The sequence below is a fragment of the Mytilus trossulus genome, chromosome 9 (genome assembly GCF_036588685.1).
Source record: "Mytilus trossulus isolate FHL-02 chromosome 9, PNRI_Mtr1.1.1.hap1, whole genome shotgun sequence".
In the NCBI taxonomy this organism is placed as follows: Eukaryota; Metazoa; Mollusca; class Bivalvia; order Mytilida; family Mytilidae; genus Mytilus; species Mytilus trossulus.
Window position 1 is genome coordinate 16,265,656 of NC_086381.1, and position 27,792 is coordinate 16,293,447.

At 31.9% G+C, this 27,792-nt stretch overlaps 2 protein-coding genes across 5 annotated transcripts; both read right to left on the reverse strand.

The window, feature by feature from the left end:
- Positions 1-203: 203 nt before the first annotated feature.
- On the reverse strand, positions 204-10,888 carry LOC134685212 (microfibril-associated glycoprotein 4-like). 3 transcript variants are annotated; one of them, XM_063544724.1, is made up of 7 exons: positions 10,819-10,888; positions 9,024-9,143; positions 6,505-6,624; positions 5,881-6,002; positions 4,984-5,080; positions 2,296-2,457; positions 204-620 (listed from the first exon to the last, which is right to left on the reverse strand). In XM_063544724.1, the coding sequence occupies exons 1-7, from the start codon at positions 10,853-10,855 to the stop codon at positions 484-486; spliced, it is 795 nt and encodes a 264-aa protein (XP_063400794.1). In that variant the 5' UTR covers positions 10,856-10,888; the 3' UTR covers positions 204-483. The 3 variants fall into 3 exon arrangements, with proteins under 3 accessions (XP_063400794.1, XP_063400793.1, XP_063400795.1); XM_063544723.1 differs by having other exon boundaries at positions 204-669; XM_063544725.1 differs by lacking the exon at positions 6,505-6,624 and having other exon boundaries at positions 204-669.
- Positions 10,889-22,941: 12,053 nt separating this feature from the next.
- Positions 22,942-27,230, reverse strand: LOC134683633 (uncharacterized). Of its 2 annotated transcripts, XM_063542944.1 has the most exons (4): positions 27,076-27,230; positions 25,910-26,029; positions 24,878-24,997; positions 22,948-23,182 (listed from the first exon to the last, which is right to left on the reverse strand). In XM_063542944.1, the coding sequence occupies exons 1-4, from the start codon at positions 27,152-27,154 to the stop codon at positions 23,046-23,048; spliced, it is 456 nt and encodes a 151-aa protein (XP_063399014.1). In that variant the 5' UTR covers positions 27,155-27,230; the 3' UTR covers positions 22,948-23,045. The 2 variants fall into 2 exon arrangements, with proteins under 2 accessions (XP_063399015.1, XP_063399014.1); XM_063542945.1 differs by lacking the exon at positions 24,878-24,997 and having other exon boundaries at positions 22,942-23,182.
- Positions 27,231-27,792: the final 562 nt, after the last annotated feature.

Sequence of the window (27,792 nt, forward strand, 5' to 3'; positions counted from 1 at the left end):
TATTCAGCTAATCTGTAACAATTCCATCTTCATGACCTATTTATCATGTACTGTGTTGTTGGAATTACAACGCAAATACTTTATTCATCGCTAGGAATATTTTGTTATGTGCTATTAACAGGGACATGAACTAAAAATGAATTTGTCTATTCAAGTAGTGTGTGAACGTAAATATGTTGTGCTAACATTGAGTAAGAGTAATATAAATAAGTCAAAACCATTTATTAGATGCAGATTCAATACTAATAATTTAGCAAACAAGTCATGTTTGGACTATATCACCTTTGTTATAATTTTGAAGCTGAACAAATTATAAGAATAAAAATAACACCTACATTGTAAGTATAACACAGTCTAGTGAGTCATTGCATATTGTAGTTTATTTCGAATAATTTAATAGTGTAATAGTTTTAGGCTTTTTTGAGCCCTTGTTTCAATATTCTTAAATCAACTAACGTCTTCTTATTATCATTATTGATGATTTTAACGAAACGCCTCCGAAGTCATTCCAAACAACTCCTGTATTTCCTGTTCCGTTATATTTTCCATTAAGATTTGAATGATAACAGCTACGATACCACCACGCCCCTCTATACTTTTTAGCACAACTGTTGTTGTCTCTGTTTTTAGTATAAAAAGATTGACCATTATGATAAGTCAAAGAGTCTCCTAAAATATGATAAAATAATATGCAAAGTAAAAAGATAGATATAGGCCACAGATAACTCTAATAAAATGGAAGCATTCAAGAGGATTAAATATCACAAACTGCTGTCACACTTGCTGGTTTTTTTTTATTTCTAACATTACGTAATTTTTTTTTAACATTTTTTGTGAAATAACATTCTTTCATTTTGTGTTCAATACTTTATAAAATAGCTTTTTTTTAATAACAGAGTTTATTGAACGTTTAAAAACGTAACTAATTCCCCGAATTTTATTACAAAATATCAAATATGAACGTTATTGTTTCGAATCTTCATATAAAAAGAAAAAATGAAACATTTGAACACGCAGAACGTCAATTTCTTTGATCATTCATCCAAATTTTCTACGCAATGATGAATTTATTACCTAATATGTAATTGGCAAAACCTTTTTGAATTTGTAACAACTCTTTTTTTAAATTTTACTTTATTTGGTCTGTTTAGATGTTTTTAATCGAGTCCAATCAATGAGTCTTTTTAAATTATAAGTTTGATATCTCTGATGAATTTTATTACTATTCACACGATATTGCTTTAGTGAAAAAAACCTACGAGAAGAATGTTTATTTTACATATAAAAAAAGTTCGAACAGTGAGAAAGTAATTAAAACATAGACCTTACAGAAAATCCTATGTTGCGTTGAAAAACAAAATGCGATGGAACTTGTCAAAATAAGTCAAAAGACGTTATCCAACTCAATTTCAAGTTTATGGAACTCATTAAAGAAGACAGATAAAGTTCACCGATACGAGTTGAATATACAGATAGGAATCATGATCATTGAAAACTACATCGAAAAAGTAAATCAGTTCAGATATCATCTTTTTGAATCATAAAACACACTTACACAGGCACCAGTTTACAAGAACAATCACGTCAGACGAATTGGAACACAAAAAAACAAATTTGTAAAACAGTGAAACATGCCCACAATTATCTCACAAATAAAAAAAGAATGACAAAGGTGAACATGCACAAAATTCCAAATTACTTGTATATATATACTGTACACCTTGCAATCAAAACATAGTAAAAGTTCTACATAATAGATTTGGTAAATATCACGATGGCGTCAATAGTTAGAACTTCAAATCTCATTATTTTTCCTAGACTGTTTGTGACGCCTTCAATCTAAACAAATTTGATGAGTATTGGTTGATATATAATAGATATACAAGTATGCTGAATGAATGCCAATGAGACACTTAAATAATCTTATTCTAGGATAAAAAAATGAATGAATTATTTAAAATTAACTAATTTGAACTGCAAGTACTCTCAGATCGGATGTGAGTCAAATGTATTTACAGTCCTTTTTTATTGGCGTTGGTTGCTGTCTGTGATATTTGATTTTTTGTTTTTTACTTGAGCCGAGACTATTTTACTCGTTTGTTTTGAGCTTAATCATTAATTGTTTAGACATTTTTAGTTTTTTTTGCAGTATGGCTGTTGCTCATTGCTGAACACGAAACTATAAACTATACTATAATTGCTAACATATACTTCGTGTGGTATTTGATTGAATGTTGTCTCATTGGCAATTATACCAAATCTCCTTGTTTTCATTATATATCTTTCCATATTTACCTGCGTTACCAGAGTATCCCGAAACTCTAAGATTATATAAGTTGCCAGAGCCAACAGAAAATTGTGAATAATTTGCTTGTCGTTGATTTCCATTCCAATCTTCAAGGTGAATACTTAGTTCATGTGTCTCATCTTGCGTTATACGATGAATCTTCATATTTCCTAAGAAATAAAAGGAACCATTATTTTCGAAGTAAAAGAGTGTTATAAAAAAAAAATCAAACTAATATTTTATTGTTTGGATGTTAAGTTAGAACCGGTTCGTTATTCGATATTGAATATCCAACCGCTGCTAGCAATCGGTTTGATATTCATTGTCTTAGTAAAAGAATACAGTAATTGAAGTATTCGATAACATTAAAAGCATGATAGTAATGGTAAGAAATTAGTAAAAAGATATGTAGGAAAACGTTTTAAGACCCCTTTAAACTGTCGTTAAGTCTCGTTGCCCTTAAATAAAATCCTTATGTTAATCGCACATATGTCTTACAAAACTTCCTTAAATAAAATCCTTATGTTAATCGCACATATGTCTTACAAAACTTTTTTTATCAATATAATACAATCAAAGATATTCTTTTGATTATTAAATTTCTCGAAAAACAAAAAACAAACGATTCTTTTAGTAACATTGAAACAATTAAATAGATATAAGAAGATGTGGTATAAGTGCCAGAGAGTGCATGAGAGAGACAACTCTCAATCCAATGTCACAATTTGTAAGAAATAAACAATGAAATGTCAAGATATAGTCTAAAAAGGGCACAGGGCGATGTCTAGATCTTCCTGATCTTTCCGTCTTAAAAATAATGTTAAGAAAAAATAATGTCATTTGCAATATTTACGGAGATTTTAAATTGCCATTTTCAGCTAAAAATAGTCGAAAATTCATGTAAAAAGGAACAGGACGATTGCTAGACCTCACTAATCACTCCATCTTTATTATATTTTGCAGACAGTTTGTTAATATATAAAAACAAATTACACAAAAAGGACTCTGAGTAAACTTCTTGTCTTCTATTTTTACGGTGGACTCAAAGTACCAGTTTGATATAGTGAACACGCGACAGGTGACCGCTTAAATGACAACGATACCCCCATTATTACCCCTGGTCTTTCAAATTTTCATAGAATTCAATGATCTTTAAAATATTTGATAACAGGATCGTTCAAAAAAGATTTCCAAGATAAAGTACCATCTTCGAGTTCTACGGAGGGCGTAAAATGTCTTCTTTATGTAGCTTAGAATAGTCGAAAATTCATTTAAAAGGCCACAGAACGATGGCTAGACCTTTTTTTATAATTTCATTAAATTTCTTATCCATACATAGTCTAAAAGATCACTAAGTTTTGTGGATATTGATTGACAAGGGTGTGTGTCTTACTGTGTTTAATTTTTTTTTAGCTTCCTTTCAGAGTTTTCCAGTAGGTTTTCACCATATATGTTGAACATCAAACTGGTACTTTAAGCCCTCAATAAACTAAGAACGCAAAACCGTTACCCACATTCCTTTTAATATAATTATTGATATATATATATTAACAAACTATATGCATGCTTTAATGAGGGTTGAGAGATCAGGAAGATTTAGCAAATCATTTGGCTCTCGTTCCTGGATAAAGCTGAGAATGTAGTCCCTCGAAAAATGTTTATTTTTAGCTTTCCATAGTTGTTCATATTCATATTTTTAAGTCTTGATAGAGAGGTCGTTTATTTTTGTTTCTTGAAACTACATATTGTAAATGCTCATTCTTGTTTATATTCTATTGTTAATAATCTATATGTCATAAACATGATAAAGATTAATATTCAAATTAACATATGAGGACAACGGATATAAAGTTGAATTGGATTTTCTATATCTATATATTTTTTTTACATATGTTAACTAATAACTATTAAGCTTGGAATATTATCGAATGTATTTTTTATTTTATTATATTCAACATAGAAATTTAAATATCGAAACCGCCTGCTAACAGTCCATTTGATATTACATTATGTTTTTATATATAGAAAGTCCTCGCTAATAAACTTAGCACAGATATATTTACAATATGCAAATCTTAGTATTTTTTTTTTTTTTTTTTTGGGGGGGGGGGGGGGGGGTCTATAACATTAGAGTATAGCATAGGCGTGTTAAATAGTATTTCTAAATACAAATTCCAGAAAACTGGTGTTCAGCGTCGGGTATGGATTCAGTGTAGATACAAAACCTTAAGTTGAACAAGCGATTAGCATATCATATACTGAAAGTTTGATCTGTTTATATGAATTGTTTCAATGTCGATGAATTTGAATCTTCTTGGATTAAAGATTGCCGAAAAATAAGAGAAAGGATCCCTTTTCACGTCTTCAAGATACTTGAATAAATATACAATAAATATACAATTTTCTACGATAAAGAAGGAATTTTGTATTATTTAAACAGGCAAAAATATAAATGCCATTATGCATAAATAAAGGCAGCAGTAGTATACCGCTATTCGAAGGTCAATTATCGATTGAGGGAAATCAAACCCGGGTTAAAAACCTTGGGAAACACATCACCCTTAAGATGAAAGCAACGAAACAACGTAAAAACTGAAGTACATAAACAAAACGACAATATAACTCAAAAAGAACGAGCTATAAGATAAATAAGGAGGTAAAAATAACAGTAACATGGTTAATAAGAATAGATTTACCCAACCAATGTTCTTTATCTGCTCTCCCAAAGCCTTGTGTGTATTCAGACAACGCCCTGTAAAAGTTTACGGTGCCATCGTTTCGTCTCTGTATAACCTACAAAAACAGAGGTTTCTTTTTAAAATAAAACTACACATCACCCTATTCATTGTTTAACAAATCTACTTTAATTTGTAATTTTCTTACTCTTTCCTTGTGTTATGCATACATTTGTTGTTGAGAACGTATACGATTATGAAGACATAAAATTCCTATTTTTTAAACCATGTTCAAAGTTGTTCCGGTAAACATCAAGAAAGTGCAATAAATCTGATGGTGGACTGTTTTTCCCAAGGATGTTACCAGTCCAGTAGCCAGTAGATTTCAAAAGCATGTTTAATCCCACCGTATTTTTGCGCCTATCCCAAGTCAAGAGCATCTGGCCTTTGTTAGTCTTGTATTATTTTAATTTCAGTTTTTTGTGTTTAATTTGGAGTTTAGTATGACGTCCATTATCACTGAACCAGTATATATATTTGTTTAAGGTCAGCTGAAGGTCGTTTCTGGGTGCGGGAATTTTTCGATGCATTGAATATTTACTGGTGACCGACTGTTGTTGTCTATTCTATGATCGGGTTGTTGTCTATTCTATGATCGGGTTGTTGTCTCTTTGACACATTTCCCATTTCCATTCTAATTTTATTTTAGTAGTTCGGTATTGTGTAGTTAAACTTTTGGAAATTATTTTAAACGAAGAAATAAAGTATATCTCTCATATACAGCTTTGATTCCATACCCGGACTGGTTATACATGTTAACCCGTTAGATTTATGAATTCTTTATTTTTTTATTATTTTTATGGTTATTACGTCTGATCAAGAGACTTATAAGATAGAAAACAAATAGAAAATACTTACAGTCCATTTCGTGTTATCTCTCTTGATACAATATACATAAGTTCTTTTTGTGTTTCCTCCGGGATACACAGGATATACACCATCGACTGTATAATTTAGATCTTCACATTCAGACGGCCGATCTAAAAGTAGTTTGTTCATAAACAGAGTAATAATAGAACATACCAACAATAGATCTTCACATTGCAAATCTTTCACAAAATAGACCATTGACAGAATCTATATCCGCAAGAGATCAGTGTTTATTTTATATTTAAGTAGAAGATGTGGTATGATTGTCAATGAGTCCAACTAACGTAGAATTTACCAAAAAAGATTTTCTGACGGTCTGCAACTATATGGTTACGTTCTTCCTCATTGTTTAATACAGTCTGGTAATCTTAATTTGGTAAATTCTACGTAAGTTGGACTCTGTTATTACGTTGGCAACCATACTACATCTCCTTATTTCACATAAGTTTGAACTTTACGGAAAAGACATACAAGAACAACATAAAAACATGCGGTTTATCTTCTGTAAACCTTCGAATATATTATTTTTATTGCTCTACTTTTTTGGATTGATTTTTGTTTAACATCTGTGGACCATATTAATTGAAGAATTAAACTGAATAATAGTCTTACTCGTGCAAGCGATTCCATCCCAGTATGCCTTATCTAGATTGCAGACACAAATACCATTTGAACATTTTAAGTTGTTTTTGCAATCTGTGGATAAAATGCATGCAGCATCTACATTTTTCTCTACAAAAAATATAAACCTTTTACTATCAATATAATGAGAAGATGTTTTTCAAACTAATCAGATGAAAGGTAAAACTGTTTGGAACTTGTAAAAACTATTAATGTGTCTCATATACTTAAGCATTTTAATTAATGTGATAATTATCGTTTGTTTTGTTGGTAAAGATCAACCCATATTTAAGTTTTTGTCATCTTTCATTGTTTTTTTCTATCTATACAACTTTGTTGTATCTAATGCTTATTCATGGGCATAGGAAAATTGCACTATTTTACATGTAAAAGATGGACGAAAGATACCAGAGGGACAGTCAATCGTTATCAAAGGTACCAGGATTATAACTTAGTACGCCAGACGCGCGTTTCGTCTACATAAACTCATAAATTGAAAATAAACTGACAACGTCATGGCTTAAAATGAAAAAGACAAACAGAAAAACAATAGTACACATGAAACAACACAGAAAACTAAAGAATAAGCAACACGAACCCAACCAAAATCTAGGGGTGATCACAGGTGCTCCGGAAAGGTAAAACAATATTACATTCAACATTTCAATTTACATCTGCAGTTAGTTATTTCACATATTCATAGTCTGTAACATAGATTTTTAAGTTAAAAGGTGCAACTCCGCGAACAATGCAATTTCCATAGGAACTCCTTGTGCGGCTTAAACTGTGATAATTTTACTATGAAGTTTCGTGATTTTTGTAATTATTTTTTTTTTTTATCCCAGAACGGAAAGTTGATATGCACTACTATCGTATTCAAAGGTCAAAATATAGGGCTGTGCGGATTATTTTAAACATTAATATGTCCTAAACTTCTAAGAGTTTAAACTTTTACTAAAATTCTATTCTACCTTTTACTCCACTTTTGGGTCTCTTAAGACTTAAAAGTTTTAGGCGCTACAATGTTTTTTTAACCTGGCAACATACCAAAAGTGAGATGAAACACAGAGATCATATCTAGTACATTAACAAAATATCTATGAATATTATATATCTTCAAAAAGAGGAATGATTTGAGAAACAGCTTTATTTACAAAGTGCAGCCATAAAGGCTTTCTAGTAAAAACAAAATTGTGACGACGAGTTTTTTATCATTGCATAACAGTCGATTAATTACAATGAAATTCGTTGTATAGATGATTAGGGACCTCAGTTAAGAGTTGAGAAGAATAAACCAGAATTATATTTTAAATGTAGGCGACATACCTTAGCCATAGTTGGCGCAACTTTTTGGAATTTTGGGTCCTCAATGCATTTCAACTTTGTACTTGTTTGGCTTTATAACTATTTTGATCTTGGCGTCACTAATGAGTCATATGTAGACAAAACGCGCGTCTGGTATACTAAATTATAATCCTGGTACCTTTTAAGACTAATTAGTATACGCATTCATATCGATCGGAATATAAATATTGAATGACTAGCTTAATTTTAACGATTTGAGTGAAAAAAATCAAGGAACATAAGATATTTGTAATCTTAAAGCGCTCCCTTTATATTTGAATAAAGATATGAGCTCCAAGTCGAGTAGGATGTTTAACATTACAAGAGGGACAAAAGATACCAGAGGGACATTCAAACTCATATATCGAAAATAAACTGGCAACGCTATGGCCAAAATGACAGACAAACAATTAGTTAACAAACAATAACATGAAAAACTAAAGACTACGCAACACGAACCCCGCCAAAAGCTTGGGGTGATCTCAGGTGCTCCACATGTGGCACTCGTCGTTCACCTTTGTTTTTAATAGATTGAAAAAAATGCGTTTAGTGTTTTTAGTTTTGTTAAAGAAATTTCTCGTACATTGTAATGACAAAGAAATCGACTCGGCATGTTTTTACGACCACCAAGCACGCATTTTTTTTTTACCGATACGATGTATGGGTGTCTCAAACAACTACATGTAGTGAGATACTGTTTAAGTCGTCTATTCTATCATTCAACCAATTATCACCCGATTATGATTTTTTGACTGTTTGTTTATTCGACATTGCGGGTAATGCTAGCATATCGAGATACGATTACCCTGTAAAACTATCTGGTCTCGTTATCTCTTTTTTCTTGTTACCTTGCTTTGTGTCTTTCTTACTGATTTAAGCGATTTTAACACCAGTAACCTCCTGTTGTCTCAATTTTAGACTGAGTGTTCAAAGTGTTTAATTAAAAAAATGAAAGGCAACATGTTGCATTATATGAAATTTTATAATGCTTTGCAGTTTTGGCATACAATGATAATTTCTTGTGGGTTACAAAGTTCCGACAATTACGTTATTATGATATATAGAAAGCAGGTTGTCAGTATAGTGGTATAACTGAAATTCAAGAGAATCAGATACGTTAAACCATAAAATCTTGAATTTTAGTACTAGTATAAAAATGATATTACTTTGTATACAAACATTCCCTTTCCAATAGTTTGACTTGTCACATTGGCATTTCTCGTCAAAGCATGTTAACGTGTCTTTACATTGAACTGTAGCATTACATAGAGATCTGTAATCTTTTCCTTGAAAAGAGAAAATACAATTATTTATTTTGGAACAATATTTTATCAATTTCTTTTAAAATATAGCCCAAAGTATAGAACTATGATTAATTTGGTCTTGTTCCGTCCGGGAGAACCATAATCGATAACTAAGGGCATACGTTTTACTGTGTGGAATAAATATGCTTGGTCAGAATATCAATATTTCCTTTGCTGCCTCATATACTGTATAGTTCAAGATACTGGACTTAAAGAGGTACGAAAGATACCAAAGGGACAGTCAAACTAATAAATCTAAAACAAACTGACAACGCCATGGCTAAAAATGAAAAAGACAAACAGAAAAATAATAGCACACATGACACAACATAGAAAACTAAATAGGCACGAAAATAGTTAAGAAAATATAATAAATAATGTTGTCAAATAAAAATTGCCCTTTTGGAAATATCATCATATAGTCTTATCTTTATATTAAGTTTATATTTATACATATAAATTACTACTCTACGCTTGTATTTACTATGAATTTCGTCAACCGTTGTGTTTTCCCGACCGTGACAAAAGAGTCCCCAACAGAGCGGTAAAGTATTGAGAAAAAAAACCTAGAATCGATTTAAAGTTTAACGGTCACTCTAATGAATTGCTTAACCAATACGTAATATATTTGTATTCAACCACTTATGAAAATACTTTGTGAGCATAGACATTTAGATACCAGAGTAATCATTTAATATCTGATGTGTATCGATGATATATTTTATTGTGACCTTTTGATAGACTCTTAATATGTGGACGCACCGCACCCTGTCTCTGTCATTTTTTGAGTTCGTGCGAATCCGGCCGGGTTTTTTAAAATTATTATTATGACTTACAACCATTTTCTAATGGATTTAATAGATTTAGACTCGGAGAAATACCGTCGTCTCTATTTTTTACGAAAAGAAACAATTCGATGAGAAGAGGGGCACACTTTTTCTAAATGAATACAATTTTTACGTCAATCAATTTTGTATATGATATTAAGCAAAACAACATCTTAATGAAGTAAGCTTAAAGACCTTTTTGATAAAAGCAGACATTGTTTTCTTTTGCATAACCAATGTTATGTCAAGAAAGAATATGTTATGTCAAAGATGTTTATGAAATTTTGCATATAACTTAGACATGTTGCACTGGAACTAAAAATTGGAAAAAAGTTATGTAATATACATCTATTATATTTTGAAACATAATCGCTTAAATTACATTATTTGTTCATTTAAATAGAATGAATGCAAACCCTTCAATTAAAAAAAATAGACATCTTTTTAGCTATATCTATTTACATTTGGTTTAAATTAGATATTTAAGGGCACCATCTTTTTTTTTTTATATATCAACCAATCGTTAAAGAACAAAGATAGCTGATACTCATCATTCAGTATTAAACCATTAAAAATATCAAGCATTTGTTAACTCGAATAATTCAGCGCCCTCTATCGGTCAGTGTCCTCTCGAGGTAAATGTAGCGATCGATAGTGAGTCGGAATATAACGACTAGATTATTCTGGTTAAGCATTTGAGGACAACAGTTATCTTTATGTCTGGGTCATATCAGTGGATTTCGTTGTGCATTTCATTATATACAAGTTGCCTGTCTGAACATCAACTATTCAAAAAGCAAAACAAATTGGACTTAAAATTAATTACATACGTTGAAAACATTTATCTTCATCCAGATATTCTAACATCTGACAATTGCAAGTCTCATTTAAGCAACGGAAGTTGTAGTTAAGCATTGTGGGTTGAAAGTAATTGATTAGCACTTTTACCACATTTTAGTGATAATATCTACTGGCATCACAAAGTTTAGTTAAAGGGGGGAAGGGGGTGGGGGGGGGCTCGGGGGTCTATGTCATTTTTGTTTTTAATTATCGGATTTCACTATGTTTACTATACTATATATAAAAATATTAATTTTCGCGAACCATTTAGGTCACGGAAATTCCAAAATATGGCATCAGTAAGGAGAGTTGTGCAAATAATGTGAATACACAGAACCCCCATCCAAATTATCTCTAGCTAAAAGTATTCATCTTTTTCTATTTTATATGTACTAACAATATTCAATTTTTCTATAATTTCGATTAAAATATTCCAAAATCTGAGTAAAAATAGATCGAATGCCCCAAATAAACATTGTCTGATTGGTTGAAGTACTGTGGCGTCGATGCTTAGCATAATAAGCCTCGATGTAAAGCACACGCTTCACAGGAATAAGGAGAGTTTTACAAATAATGTGAATACACAGATCCTCCATCCTATTTATATTTTGCTGGAAATGTTGCAGTGTTCATCATTTCTGTTTTGATTCTGCTCACAACATTCCATTTTTTCTATAATTCCGATTTAAATATGTGGAACCCGCAAAAAAATAGATGGCCTTAATCACGTGGCCTAAATAATTTAATAGCAACGCAAAAAATTCCATTAATCATGTTGTACTTTGTTACCAGTCGGAACTTCTCGGCCTTTCTGGTTGCACGAAGTGAATAGCCGAGTAGTTCCGATTGACGATGTTACATAAGCCGAATCACACATACAGATCTTTGCGCTCAAATGTAATTCTTGGTGAAGTATACAGGTAACTTCGTTTACGAAAATTTATACACACTTTTTCATTAACATATTACCAGACTTTTGCATATTCACGTTTTTTTATGCTGAACTGTAGTCGAATTCAATTCTATACATTTTTTTTTACGTGAAGCAATAGGAGTAAGAATATTTTTTCGCGCCAATTTAAGCAGCTTCATCACCATCAACAAAATTATTTATTGTTATTTTCGTGAAATTTTAGTCATATAGTTTATCAATTAGAGAATTTTTGGTAAGTATTACTTATTAATGGTAAGGTTCTACTGATGTGCTTCTCTAGACCTTTTTGACGGTTCGTTTTATCCCATTTATCTCAATACTATCTCCGATGACAGAAATGTCAACCCGACCTATTCGTGTCGAAAGTGAAAATCGCATCTATTTGATGAAATAATTTCTTCTTCAGCGGTTCATGCATTATTTCTGTATTGTTTGATAACCAATCACATTCACGTTACATGTTTGCATGAAAATGGTTATGTATTAGTGAATAGTAAGGGCGATGCAACATGGGAGGTCAGTGCGCGATCACGTGACATTATTATTTGTAAACATACATGCTCCCCGTGTAACACGCGTCTGAATTATCCTTTCAAAGTGTTATGAATCTTTCAATCACTATTTTATGATATATTTCTTTTTGTTTTTAGGTCTGCATATCAGTATAGTCCAAGTGAATTAGTAATAGTTCTGAGTTGTGTGTTTTTTTTTTTTTTTTATAGAATTAGAAGGTAACTACAAGTCTACATAAGTTATATTTAACTAATGTCTAAAAAGATAACTCCACTTTCCCTCTATATTTAAAACCGCATACTAATTTAAACAGCATTTGCTTCCCTTGAACACTAATTTGCCCCTTCCCCGTCATTTCCCTTTAAATTTGCGCAAAAGTCATACTTTTAGTCCATATACATTAATGACCGATTTGTGATTTTACCATCTTAACTGCAATTTTCATATTGAACACATTTCACCATTCAGTTTCCCACGTTTTTTGTCTAATATGAAGAAGGTTAGCTTTTTAGGTCATGTTTTCCTAAACACCTTATTGCTATTTGGTTAGAGAACACAATTAATTTGTAGTGCATTTCGTTTAGAACATATATGAAAATTAAAAAAATCCCACCCGCGCTTTCTCAATGAAACTTTTACAGTGTGTTGTACTACTTTTGGGACAAATTATATCAAAATTAAAGAACACTTCATCGTCTCTAACCCAAAATATGGACAATTTTATCTTTAGGGCGTCTTGAAATCTTTTGACAGCTTCAGAAGTCCTATATTTCAACCTTTTTCACCTGGACCAAATCACTACTTTCCTTTAAAATTCGGGACCCAAATTTTTTTAAGTGTAATTTCACCCCCCTACTTACAATTTGAGGCATTAAACATGGAGAAATTTATATGGAAGGGGTATTAAAATTAATGGCAAGTAACCCACTATTAGCACTAGGGACTGTATTCATGAACAATGAAAATCAAGGGACGACAATTGTGGTCTCGGACCTAATAGGATAGAAAGAGTTGCAAATCTTAAAAAAAACTTAGTATGACCAAAGCTTAATAAATTATAACACTGCTTGCAAAGTTTCACAACAATAGGATATACATTATAGACAATATATGTTAAATTCTATACTCATCTTTGCGTGTTAAATTTTGACCTGAAAATTGGAAAATTTCAACTATCAACATGTTTGGCTTTAAAAATTAAAATATTGCAAAAAACTTCCATTGAATTGTCTTAATTTATCATTTATTATGTTCATAAAGCAATAGAGTACTCATTTGATTTATCAGACTTAGCATAATTATTCAAAAGTCAAATTTATATCAGCCTGGGCCTGAAAATTGATGTTTTTCAATGAAAGGGGGCCCTTCATGAAGATGTAATATTTTCCAGCAATTTTAAATTTGTGAAGCTTTTTGGTTATAAATAATCCTTACATATCTATGTATTGCATGTACTTGAAATGGAAAGAAAAGTTACAAATATCATATCATATTAGTTTAAAAGGGTCTTAAGCCAAGTAAGACTCGAAAAAAATAAGGGTCAATTTAGGTTGTGCCACATATTTCCATTAAAAAACGCATATTGAGGCTATAAGAAATAAAAAATTGTGTCTTTTTTTTTTCATTTCTATACTCATGTGACATGATACAACAAATCTGAGCACAAAAAGGCTCTTGCAATTAACTTTTCTTGCAGAGAGAATGGTCTGATACAAAGATTTTTGGCTTTTTAGTGAAAAACTTGAATGCAATTTTAGTGTCAACAGGCTTATATTTAAACCACTTGCTATCCTACAGAAGAAAAGAAAGATATGTGAAATGGAACAGGAACAATAGACATTGTAAAGTGCTTTTGGTTCAAATTAAGTGAGGTCTTTATTGTGGACTTCAAATTTTATGTAACAAGAACCCCAGTTTTGACTTCATCCAAACAAGGGCGTTAGACAAGGGTCATTTATACAACACATTTTGCACATATTGTCTGAGATAATCTTCTTTTCTGTAGATCCGGAGTTCATAAACAAGTAAAGGAACTAGATAAAGGCATAGAAACACAAGTATTGACACATAAAAACCTGTCCGATAGAAAGTCAGGATGCCATGTATGCATTAATATTGAAAAAGCCTTAAAATGCCTATTTTGACCATAAAATGCCAAAATTGGTAATTTTTGTAGAAATTCTATAGAATAAAAGTTTGAATCCTTTAGTTTCATGCTATTTGACAAATTGACACCACCAAATCATTTAAGGAAGTTGCCCAAGTACAGATTCTATATTGACAGACTTCACCTCTTAGGTCCGAGAACACAATTAATTGGTAGCGCATTTCTTTTAGAACATGAATGAAAATAAAAAAAATCCCACCTGCGCTTTCTCAATGAAACTTTTACAGTGTGTTGTACTACTTTTTGGACAAATTATATCAAAATTGTAGAAAACTTCATCGTCTCTTAACTCAAAATATGAACAATTTTATCTTTAGGGCGTCTTGAAATCTTTTGACAGCTTCCGAAGTCCTATATTTCAACCTTTTTCACCTGGACCAAATCACTACTTTCCTTTTAAATTCGGGACCCAAATTTTTTTACAGTGTAATTTCACCCCCTTACTTACAATTTGAGGCATTAAACATGGATAAATTAATTTGGAAGGGGTATTAAAATTAATGGCAAGTAACCCACTATTAACACTAGGGACTTTATTCGTGAACAACGAAAATCAAGGGACAACAATTGTGGTCTCGAACCATTTGTCTGTCTGGATTGTTAAAACCACAAAATCAGAAAGTGATGAATATGCAAGTTTTCAACAATCCCGGAAAATACAAAAAAATACACCTTATCGCTATTAAATCCAATCTGGGAAAGACAGTCAAATGTACAACTCCCTGTTTGGGTCATGTGGCTGAAAATAGAGTTTTTTTTAGTAGAGAGCTGAGGGAGTAAAAACCTTAGAAAGCGATCATCAAGAAACTTTAAGGGGGTGGCGGGTCTAAATCATTTATATAGGATTTCTCTATATTTTTCTATAAATGAACTTTATATTATAGTTAATAGAAAAATAAAATAAAAAAAGTGGGGTCACCCTTCATTTGCGCTCATAATCAGTCTTCCAAAGAAGCATACATTTATGTAAAAGTGTTTTTTTTCTGTTGAAGTAATAGAAGAAATAAAGTTAATATCGAAATAAAAAAAGAAATTTATTACAGAAATCGCTCAATTTTTTCAATAATTTAGGTTAAGTACAGCTTACATATGGAAATGATATTAAAAAATATAGGTCACAGATGAGTTGAAAAAGATATTTCAATTTTAAAGCAAAAAAATGACATTTACCCACCAAAGGGAGATCATTTGGAACTTTTTCAATGATGAATACATTCTAAATTAAAAGTCATCTGGGGCCAACACAAATTTATTGTTTTGAATGATTTTTGTACCATATGATAAAGTAACAACTACAAAAGGTAACAAATAAAATTTGTAATGAAAAACAAATGTTTATTTTTTTTCTGAAAATTTTATACCCTCGAGGCTCCTTAATAATGTTAATATAGTATGATCCACTTTTTTCGAAATTAAAATTGAAGTAAAAAATTATTTTGTTTAAAGTTTTTACGGTAAGGGACGACATCAAAAGATCAATGTAAGATAAAAAAAACTTAATTCAAATAGTTTGGGGGTTGGACTGCGGCAAAATATATCCATATGGGTCAATCAGTTTTTCCCAAATTAAGTTAAGAAGGGGGTAGGGGGGTCAGTGAAAAAACTATGTGAATTAAGTTTTTTATCCTTCATTGAACTTTTGGTGTCGTCCTTAAGTTAAAACAGGTCTCATAAAAAAGTATTGTGCATCAGTTTAAATTTCATGAATTCTTAAATCACATGTATATGAATCATGGACTATAATTCTTTATAGCAATGTCTGTTAGCCATTTAGGGGTCTTTTGCATTTAAAGTTCAGATTAAGTGGGTTTATTTTGCGAAAAATGACCTCAATATAAAGGACAATATATATATATATGCTACCCAGTAGCATGGGTTCGAATCCCGGCTAGGGAAGAACCAAAAATTTGCGAAAGCAAATTTACAGATCTAACATTGTTGGGTTGATGTTTAGACGAGTTGTATATACATTATGTACACAGCCATGTATCACCATCATTGATGGCGATCCGATGGATACATCTGTTGTAGGGTTGTCACTGACTCAGACGTACTTATGAATATAATTATTTTCTGTGACTGTATCTTACATTAATTTGTAGGATCCTTTACTATAGATAATTTAGCTGATCTGTAACAATAACATCTTCATGCCTTATATATCATGTACTTTAGTACGCCGCTAGATTAAAACTGACGTGGAAAGGTAACATATGGCCAGCGAAAGCTCTTTTTTGAGAGCCCAGGTGGTCGTGTGGTCTAGCGGGACGGCTGCAGTGCAGGCGATTTGGTGTCACGATATCACAGTAGCATGGGTTCGAATCCCGGCGAGGGAAGAACCAAAAATTTGCGAAAGCTAATTTACAGATCTAACATTGTTGGGTTGATGTTTAGACGAGTTGTATATACATTATGTACACAGCCATGTATCACCATCATTGATGGCGATCCGATGGATACATCTGTTGTAGGGTTGTCACTGACTCAGACGTACTTATGAATATAATTATTTTCTGTGACTGTATCTTACATTAATTTGTAGGATCCTTTACTATAGATAATTTAGCTGATCTGTAACAATAACATCTTCATGCCTTATATATCATGTACTTTAGTACGCCGCTAGATTAAAACACGTGGAAAGGTAACATATGGCCAGCGAAAGCTCTTTTTTGAGAGCCCAGGTGGTCGTGTGGTCTAGCGGGACGGCTGCAGTGCAGGCGATTTGGTGTCACGATATCACAGTAGCATGGGTTCGAATCCCGGCGAGGGAAGAACCAAAAATTTGCGAAAGCAAATTTACAGATCTAACATTGTTGGGTTGATGTTTAGACGAGTTGTATATACATTATGTACACAGCCATGTATCACCATCATTGATGGCGATCCGATGGATACATCTGTTGTAGGGTTGTCACTGACTCAGACGTACTTATGCATATAATTATTTTCTGTGACTGTATCTTACATTAATTTGTAGGATCCTTTACTATAGATAATTTAGCTGATCTGTAACAATAACATCTTCATGCCTTATATATCATGTACTGTAGTACGCCGCTAGATTAAAACTGACGTGGAAAGGTAACATATGGCCACCGAAAGCTCTTTTTTGAGAGCCCAGGTGGTCGTGTGGTCTAGCGGGACGGCTGCAGTGCAGGCGATTTGGTGTCACGATATCACAGTAGCATGGGTCCGAATCCCGGCGAGGGAAGAACCAAAAATTTGCGAAAGCAAATTTACAGATCTAACATTGTTGGGTTGATGTTTGACGAGTTGTATATACATTATGTACACAGCCATGTATCACCATCATTGATGGCGATCCGATGGATACATCTGTTGTAGGGTTGTCACTGACTCAGACGTACTTATGCATATAATTATTTTCTGTGACTGTATCTTACATTAATTTGTAGGATCCTTTACTATAGATAATTTAGCTGATCTGTAACAATAACATCTTCATGCCTTATATATCATGTACTGTAGTACGCCGCTAGATTAAAACTGACGTGGAAAGGTAACATATGGCCACCGAAAGCTCTTTTTTGAGAGCCCAGGTGGTCGTGTGGTCTAGCGGGACGGCTGCAGTGCAGGCGATTTGGTGTCACGATATCACAGTAGCATGGGTTCGAATCCCGGCGAGGGAAGAACCAAAAATTTGCGAAAGCAAATTTACAGATCTAACATTGTTGGGTTGATGTTTAGACGAGTTGTATATACATTATGTACACAGCCATGTATCACCATCATTGATGGCGATCCGATGGATACATCTGTTGTAGGGTTGTCACTGACTCAGACGTACTTATGCATATAATTATTTTCTGTGAATGTATCTTACATTAATTTGTAGGATCCTTTACTATAGATAATTTAGCTGATCTGTAACAATAACATCTTCATGCCTTATATAACATGTACTGTAGTACGCCGCTAGATTAAAACTGACGTGGAAAGGTAACATATGGCCACCGAAAGCTCTTTTTTGAGAGCCCAGGTGGTCGTGTGGTCTAGCGGGACGGCTGCAGTGCAGGCGATTTGGTGTCAATTTGCGAAAGCAAATTTACAGATCTATCATTGTTGGGTTGATGTTTAGACGAGTTGTATGTTGGGTTGATGTTTAGACGAGTTGTATATATAGTTTTCAATTTAGACTCGTTTATATTTTTTGTTTGGGCATGTATCATGTTTTCCCTCCGGTTTATATGATCCGTTCATCCTATATATTGTCTCTTAAAATTCAAGAGTCATACTTAAATTGAGAGTAAATTATATGGCCTTCCAAATACCGTTTCGATCCCTAACATCACTGAAGAGACATATATTGTCGAAATCTAGATCTGGTGTACTAAAGAAATATTGACACCGAATGTTTGTGGCAATACATCGTAGCCACAAGTTAACAATTTTTTTTTTCTGTGACGTATTAAATTTATATTCAGATCCAGTTTGTTACATTTTGTGATCAATTTTATTTGGCAATCGTCAATGGCAGTCAGCAGGGTTAAAGAACATCAGTTGTTCGACCTGTTAGTCAAATGCGTTCTGTTTAAATATACTTTTTCACTTTTTTGGTCTTTTGGAAAATGTTGTTTGTGCTGTTTTTAGACCCTTCTACAACGAAATTTGTTTGACATGCACACGTATAAAAATTGCGATTTTTATCCAACGCAATCATAGGTTTGAACGTAGTTTTCAATTTAGACTCGTTTATATATATATATATATATATATATATATATATATATATATATATATATATATATATATATATATATATATATATATATATATATAGACAATATATAGACTCAAAAAATGGTATATCAAACAGAAGACAAAAAAGGGAAAATATAGTGAATTTTGGAGAATTTATATTATTAAATGTACATGCATTTGAAATATTTAAGATCCATGGTGACCTAGCTACCAGTTTAGAAAACAGTGATTTAAATGCTAGTCTATTAGAGGGATATTTCTTTTTCATTGGTAGTAGATATAGAATCTTATTTTATCATGAAGTCCAATTTGAAAATGACTTTGGGGAGGGTTGGGATCCCGCTAACATGTTTAACCCCGCCATATTATTTATGTATGTGCCTGTCCCAAGTCAGGAGCCTGTAATTTAGTGGTTGTCGTTTGTTTATGTGTTACATATTTGTTTTTCATTCATTTTTTTTTACATTGTCTTATCGGGGCCTTTTATAGCTGACTATATACGCGGTATGGGTTTTGCTCATTGTTGAAGGCCGTAGGGTGACCTATAATTGTTAATGTTTGTGTCATTTTGGTCTTTTGTGGATAGTTGTCTCATTGGCAATCATACCACATCTTCTTTTTTATATTTGGGTATGAAGATGTATGATTCCCTATATAATCAACCAAATTTTTCCCATAAAAGGGGGGGGCGGCCCCCTGGATCCACCTATGGTCTTAGATAACATTTTATAGTTATGAATATTTTGTCAGTTGACTAAAACTAGATGGAGGTGTGTGTGTTCTTATTTCCAACAGATGCACACTAAACCTATATCAATATGTGCATAAAGCAAATTGACAGTTGCTAGATACTGAATGATTATACCACAAGAAAGTTTTAACCTGTGCATATATATACTTAAAATACGATAAAACAATCATGTCTTTTTCAGGACTTCTGAATCCAACCATGTAGTATGGAATGTTCTTGAGATATGGTTTTGGTCGATGGATGTTCACGAAGGACCTGTAGTACACAGTATATCACTGGATTTAGCTCTTTGTCTAAGTGTATTATTAAATTACTTTGCTTTGAGCTCAGTTCATTGTTATGCAATTCTATCTTTGTAAAATAAAGATTTGACAGACAACTCTCATGTACAAGGATTTGTCAAAGTAGTATCACCTCTTCTGTACAATGTAAGTATTAGAAGATAAAAGCATTCTATTTTAAATTGAACCAAACATATTATGTTTGTTCAATTATGTTAAAAAAATGATAAGCTCTATCTAGGCTTATCGATTTCTTAAACTATATTTCATTGTTCATGCTTGAAATTTTTATACAACCACAGAAATTTTTGCGGTCCTAAATAGGTATCCTGTCGTCGTCGTCCGAAGACAGATGGTTTCCATATAATAACTTAACTATAAGCAAAAAGAAATAAATAGAATTATAACACAATGTTTATAACCACAAAAGGAAGCTTGGGATTGATTTTGGGGGTTATAGTCCATAAGGTTTAGGTTCCAAAGGTGCCCAAAACAAGCATTAATTTAGTGTCAGTACAAAAAGTTGTGTATACATGTAAGTATTTCAATTTCTCTGAAATTGTACCATAATGTTTAATACCATAAGTAGAAGGTTGGGGTATATTTTAAGGGTTATTGGGGCACACAGTCGAGGAATAATTGAGGGCCAAAAACAAGCATGTTTGTAGAGTCGAGACCATAAATTGTCCAGAATGGTTGTTGAATTACCTAAAACCAATGCTTTATGAAATCTTCTTTGAAAATTAGAGTTGTCTTTCTCTGTCCAGAATAGTAGTTTAATCATCTTAAATTAATGCTTTATACAATATACAATGCAAAATTCACTTTACTACCAACTGATAAATTAAAGCAGTCTTTAATAACCATTCAGTGATTACAAGCACTTTGATTATCATTCTAGGGTTATGCCCTTTTACAAATGGAAACATTGAAGAATTATTTAGTCTTAACTTAAGTTTGTTTTAACTAAATCTAGTGAACCATACCAATAGTAAGCAAATACATATGAAAAAGATGTGGTATGCTTTCCAATGAGACAGTTCTCCACAAGAGACCAAATGACACAGAAGTTAACAACTATAGGTCACTGTACGGACATAAACAATAGGTAAAGCCAATACCGCATAATCAGCTATAAAGGGCACCGAAATGACAATATAAAACAATTCAAACGAGAAAACTAATGGCCTTATTTATGTTAAAAAAATAAATAAACAAAAAACTTATATGTAACACATAAATAAACGACAATCACCGAGTTACAGGCTCCTTATATCATGTTCTCAAATCTAGATATCATCTCCCATATAGAAAAAAAACGTGTGAAAAAATTAATCTATTATGTGTTGCTCTCCTAGATACAAAATGTATCCAAAATCAAAGATGTAGAACATATTCTATCATAATCATCGGTAACTAGTGTTATTACTGTCTCCTCCATGCCTGTCATGAACATAAAAAAAAATATTAAATAAATAACAGTTCTAATGCTCAGGTTGGTTGTCACCGTGCAACACAGTTAATAATATAAAAAAGAAGATGTGGTATGATTGCCAATGAGACAACTATCCACAAAAGACCAAAATGACACAAACATTAACAGTTATAGGTCACTGTACGGCCTTCAATAATGAGCAAAGCCCATACCGCATATATAGTCAGCTATAAAAGGCCCCGATAAGACAATGTAAAACAATTCAAATGAGAAAACTAATGACCTCATTAATGTAAAAAAATGAACGAAAAAAAAAATATGTAACACATGAACAAACAACAACCACTGAATTACAGGCTCCTGACTTGGGACAGGCACATACAAAAATAGTGTGGCAGGGTTAAACATGTTAGTGGGATCCCAAGCCTCCCCCTAACCTGGGACCCCTACAACATAAGAACAAACTATAAAAATCAGTTAAAAAAGGCTTAACTCATCAGATAGACAAAAAAAATAACACCATAAAGGAAAAACATAGAACTCCTTTTGTCATAAGACACTGTCAAACATCCAAACATACTATCCACACTCATCGATCTGTGTCCACACTTGTTTTCTATAAAAAAAAAAAAAAAAAAAAAAACCTTTATCCTACACTTAAAATGAAAATTAAATGAATACATTGGTTCCACTTTCATTTGAGCTCACAATCTGCCTTTGAAAGACGCATGTATTTCTGTTACAGTACTTTTTTCAGTTGAACTAATAGGAGACAAAAAGGTAAAACCGAAATAAAAAAAGAACTAAATTACAGAAATTGCTTAATCTTATCAATCGTTTAGTTAAAGTTCAGTTCTTCTAAAAAAGATAATAAAAATATAGTTCACCGATGAATTAAAAAAGTTAACAATATTTATGCAAAACAATGACATTCTTTCACCAAAGGGAGATAATTTGGAGCTTTTTCAATGTTATAATATTGAGAAAGGAAATGGGGAATGTGTCAAAGCGACATCAACCCTACCATAGAGCAGATAAAAGTCATCTTGGGTAAATTGATCTTTTTGGTTGACATTTGTACCATATCATAATGTAACAAATAAAAGTGTAATTTACAAAATGTATGATGAAAAAACAAATGCTTCAATTGAATGTAATTTAAAGACTTGAAAACTATAAGGTTACACACATTACGAACATACAATGAACGTTTTCAAATAAGGAAAAGGCGGAAAATGCCCTTTTTTTGTGTGACAAAATGAAAAAATAAAAAAGTCGATTAGCATGGAGGTTCCAAAATTCCAAATATTGCCGAAATTATTTAGCCCTTGAGTAAAATATTCTCAAGACTCACTGTTAAAACCTTAAGAAATAAATATGGATAGAATGTTACAACAATTCTTAGATTAATTCAGAGCTGGATCTTACTCAGTTTACATGTTGTGCCATTCCAATAATCCGAAGATATACACTGACATATTTGACGATGGCATAATAATGAAGACTGACATTCTTCTGAAGTATTACACAGCTCGTTTGCCTGTTTTCCTAAAAAGAAAAACATATATTACATTTCATTTATATTAGTTGTTTCTGTACTAACCAATACGATACGGTATGTCTCCTTAGATTTAAAAAAATGTACAAATTATTCAGTCTTTATATTCGATTCTAATCATGCAGACACGTTTAATGAGACGTACGCTGTCGTCGATCTGTGAACTAATTATTATTAATATATTATAGTTCGTCTCTATGTGTGTTACATTTTAATGTTGTGTTTCTGTTGTGTTGTAGTTTTCTTAAATTTGATGCGTTTCCCTCAGTTTCAGTTAATAACTCTGACTTGTTTTTTCTCCACCGATTAATAAATTTCGAACAGCGGTATACTACTTTTACTTTTATTTAGGGGTAGTAATGTATGATTTTGATCAATTCAAAGGATTTAACATTATCACAAAAAAAAAGGGATTGCGTTTGAAGATTTAAGAGAATCCACATCTGGTCAAACGTCTACAAATTTAAATTTTAAAAGTGGTATTAGCTTCTTTAATCCATAATCATAAACTGTATACCCAAGTGCCAAAAAGAGAATAACTTTTGTTATGCAGGTTATTGGTAATGTTTTGTTAAATCATTGTTATAAAGTCAAACATGTGGATGTATGTAAGCTCGTGCGTGTTCACATTTTCCGATCGTCAATAACAGGATGGACCCATTTCACCAAAAGTCATTCAACAGATTTATGAAGGAGACAATTGAAATGGACATTATATAAGTGTTACGGTCATCATATCCATTTTGGTGACTACTATATATGTGTCTCTATTCCCTAATGACATGTTCCGTAGTCTCAAATCTCAAGATCTAGAATAGTCCCCTGAACTGTAATTTTAACAACTGTGTCAAATTCCAGATCGTGAAATTTTGACTTGCTGTGATTTCCTTTGGCGTGTGATGCAAACAGAGCAGGGGACGGTATTTGAACATTGGTAATTACCGCAGCCTATTTGAGATAATGCATATTGTTCAATCATATTATATAATACGCAATAGCAAATTTTGAATACTGAGCTCTTGGGATATCACTTGCTTAATACATGTTGCGTAGTAAAATTGTGCACCAAATGTATCTTTGATATTTTTATAATACCAACTACCTTTACCTGTGTGTGAATTGTCTTTGAGGTTATTGTTTTTTGTAAGTTCTTTGCATACTTTGATAATTAACTAGTTGAGAGTCAAAGTGGAAGGATTGGTGCCAAAGTACATGTTACAAGTTTTACCCTGTCACATTTTGAGTGAATGAATTGTTATTGCATAATCAACAACATTGGTATAGCAAAATAATAAAATATAATCACACGTATATAGGGAATTCGGTTTTTAACATAAAATCTAATAATCTCTTTTGAAATCATTAGCGAACTTCATATATAGTCTACGATAATGACGTGCTATTTTATTCTATGTCAATAAAACTATCATAATGGTTTAAACATGACTAGTATATAATACAATAAAAAATGTGCCTTCAAATTTTCTTCCTTGTCTTTTTAGTACTAGGTTGTATTGATTGTTTGTAGTCTCATCAGTGTCTGTCCTACACATTTAAATCATATCAAGTTAAACGAATGCTTGATTGCATAATTTAAGTGAGATTAACATGAAAACAAATCTTTAAAAAGGGATGTCACAAAGAGTAACACTTCACTATGTTATATGACACATGACAGCACTCACTTAAAATGCATTTTTTGTCCTTTATGTAATGTGTTTCATGACACGAACACGTTCCTTCCACACAATGTAGGTCATATTGGCATTCAATCTGAGAAGTACACTGCATACCGGCCATTTGTCCTGTAATGTACAGTTACATGATATACATCGCGTCTACATTCATAACATTTCGAGTTTCTGTACTTCTACTTGACTTGAATTCAAAACGTTATATCCGAGGAAGTATATACATATAGCTTAATACTTCGAAACGTAGTGTTGGTTCTTCAAACAGTTTTAAAAAATCTATATTGATGCCAACTTGAGCATCCAAATGTACATCTAGTGCAGAAATATTGATCAAGAGAAATAAGTGTCATCATATAAACAAATCAGAGAATAGTTGTCCATTAGTTTTTTTTTATTTAAATGAAGTTAAATTTCTGCAACAATAGTTTTCCAATTTTCACTTTTCATCAATTGATTGAGAAGATACAAATTAAGGTAACGAAGACAAAATTAATAAACCGCAAGCAATCTTAACGTGTTTAAATTCGGCAGGGTTAGATATTCCAACCGTTGACATTTCAAAAGAATAAAATATTTCCCTACAAAACAAGGTTCACACCTGTCTAGTTGAATTTACTGGAGTATGTGACATCTCAGTGACATAAAACTACCTAACCTTAGGGAAAATGTACAATTGGGTCTATAAAGTTAACAACTCGATGAATATTCATATTGAAAGGTTTAAGCTGTACAGTAGTGTTATTGAATTTTCATTTTGCCTGTTGACTATTACATGTATTAGATGCAGCCATGTTTTGTATGGTTACTTCTTCATTGACTTTTTCAACTGAATTTACATTATTTTTAGGACAAATCATTTCACGGATATGGTTTATATAAAAATAATAGATAAGTTCCAAGACTGAAAAAAAAAAAAAAATTTGAGTTTACTTGTATACTTAGAAAATGTGAGAGTAGAATTGTTACCAATACTTGTATTATAATGGCAAAAATATCTTAAAATTGAAGAAACATATATCTTACTCATGATACAATTGGTTCCATTCCAGATAAGTTCTACACTGCATCGGCAGGTCAACTCTAAGCAAATTAGCTTTCCCCTGCATTCAAATGAATTTTGGCATGTTGAATTGAATGTGTAGCCTGATAAATATAAAGACACATTGAAACAATTATAAAACAAACAATGCTAGAAGACTTTTTTTTCTATCAGTAGATCTTTATTGTTATTTATGTAATTTTTCATTTACAGTTGGTTTTTTAAGCTAATGAAGTAGAGGCAATTTATCTGCACTAATTTCAAATGAAAAACATGTATAAACTCTGACATTCTGTTTTTTTGTTTCGGATAACTAACTATCAATTTAAATAGTAGTGATCAAATTTGCGTTCAACAAAATCTATAGAATTTTTCATATTTTGATTATTTATCTTAAATGAGTAAAAGAAACACTCAAAGAATGTTAGGTTAACAGCGAGTCTGTGTATCGATTTTCTCATGATTTCGTATATGCGTAAATAATATGACAATTATTATAGCATTTGTAAAAGGTTCATTAATCTATTATTATGTCATCGAAAAGAATATGAAAATCTTCAATAACAATTTTACATAATTTACAGTCTTAAGAATTAGATATTCTTTAGATTTTGCCTACTTTACACACAGGGATCTTAGTCAAACAAATACAGTTGTATTTCAAACTACCCTCTTTATCAAAACCATACAAACATGTTTGAGGGTTGACAATTGTCGTAAATTTATGTCATATGATTCCAGTCATATCAGCTGTTAAAATGTTACAATTTCTAAATCGTATTGCCGAAACAGAGATAAAAGTCAAATTATTTTTTCTTTGCACGTTTTACTGTATACAAGTAATAAAATTGAAAATGGAAATGGGAATGTGTCAAAGAGACAACAACCCGACCATAGAAAAAAAACAACAGCAGAAGGTCACCAACAGGTCTGCATGTTGAGCTATATTTACGAATGATGTCCTTATACCGATGATAAAATTTAGTAAATGTTTTGACTAGTTTGTGATATCGAAAACCCTGGTGTAATAATTTTTCAGTAATAAGAATGAAAACGATGGTTTTGACAAGATTTTAGATTACCATAACAAATCCAGAACATTACATCAATAACTAAATTTGTAAAATAAAATAAAATGAAAGAGATTTACCTTTATTTATAGAATTATATTCTACTGATCCTACAACTATTACTAATACAGAACTAATCAAGCTAAAGGTTAATACCATTTTCCCACTGTGAATCGTGCAAATTATAGCCGCATGTTTATATAGAGTGGGTATGCTACAAGAGATATAAGAGAGACGTAAGATATCAAAGGGATATGCAAATTTATATGTGGAAGACAAGTTGATAAAGTGTTTACTGGGAAAAGTAAAATATACGTGAGCGTCGCCATGGGACGTCCACAAAAAGTCATCTTTTAAAAATGAGTAAAAACAAAATGTTACAGGAATCAATTTCTAAGTTAATATTTAATGTTACAATTTCTAAATCGTATTGCCGAAACTGAAATTAAAGTCAAATTAATTTTTCTTTGCACGTTTTACTGTATACAAGTAATAAAATTGAGAATGGAAATGGGAATGTGTCAAAGAGACAACAACCCGACCATAGAAAAAAAACAACAGCAGAAGGTCACCAACAGGTCTGCATGTTGAGCTATATTTACGAATGATGTCCTTATACCGATGATAAAATTTAGTAAATGTTTTGACTAGTTTGTGATATCGAAAACCCTGGTGTAATAATTTTTCAGTAATAAGAATGAAAACGATGGTTTTGACAAGATTTTAGATTACCATAACAAATCCAGAACATTACATCAATAACTAAATTTGTAAAATAAAATAAAATGAAAGAGATT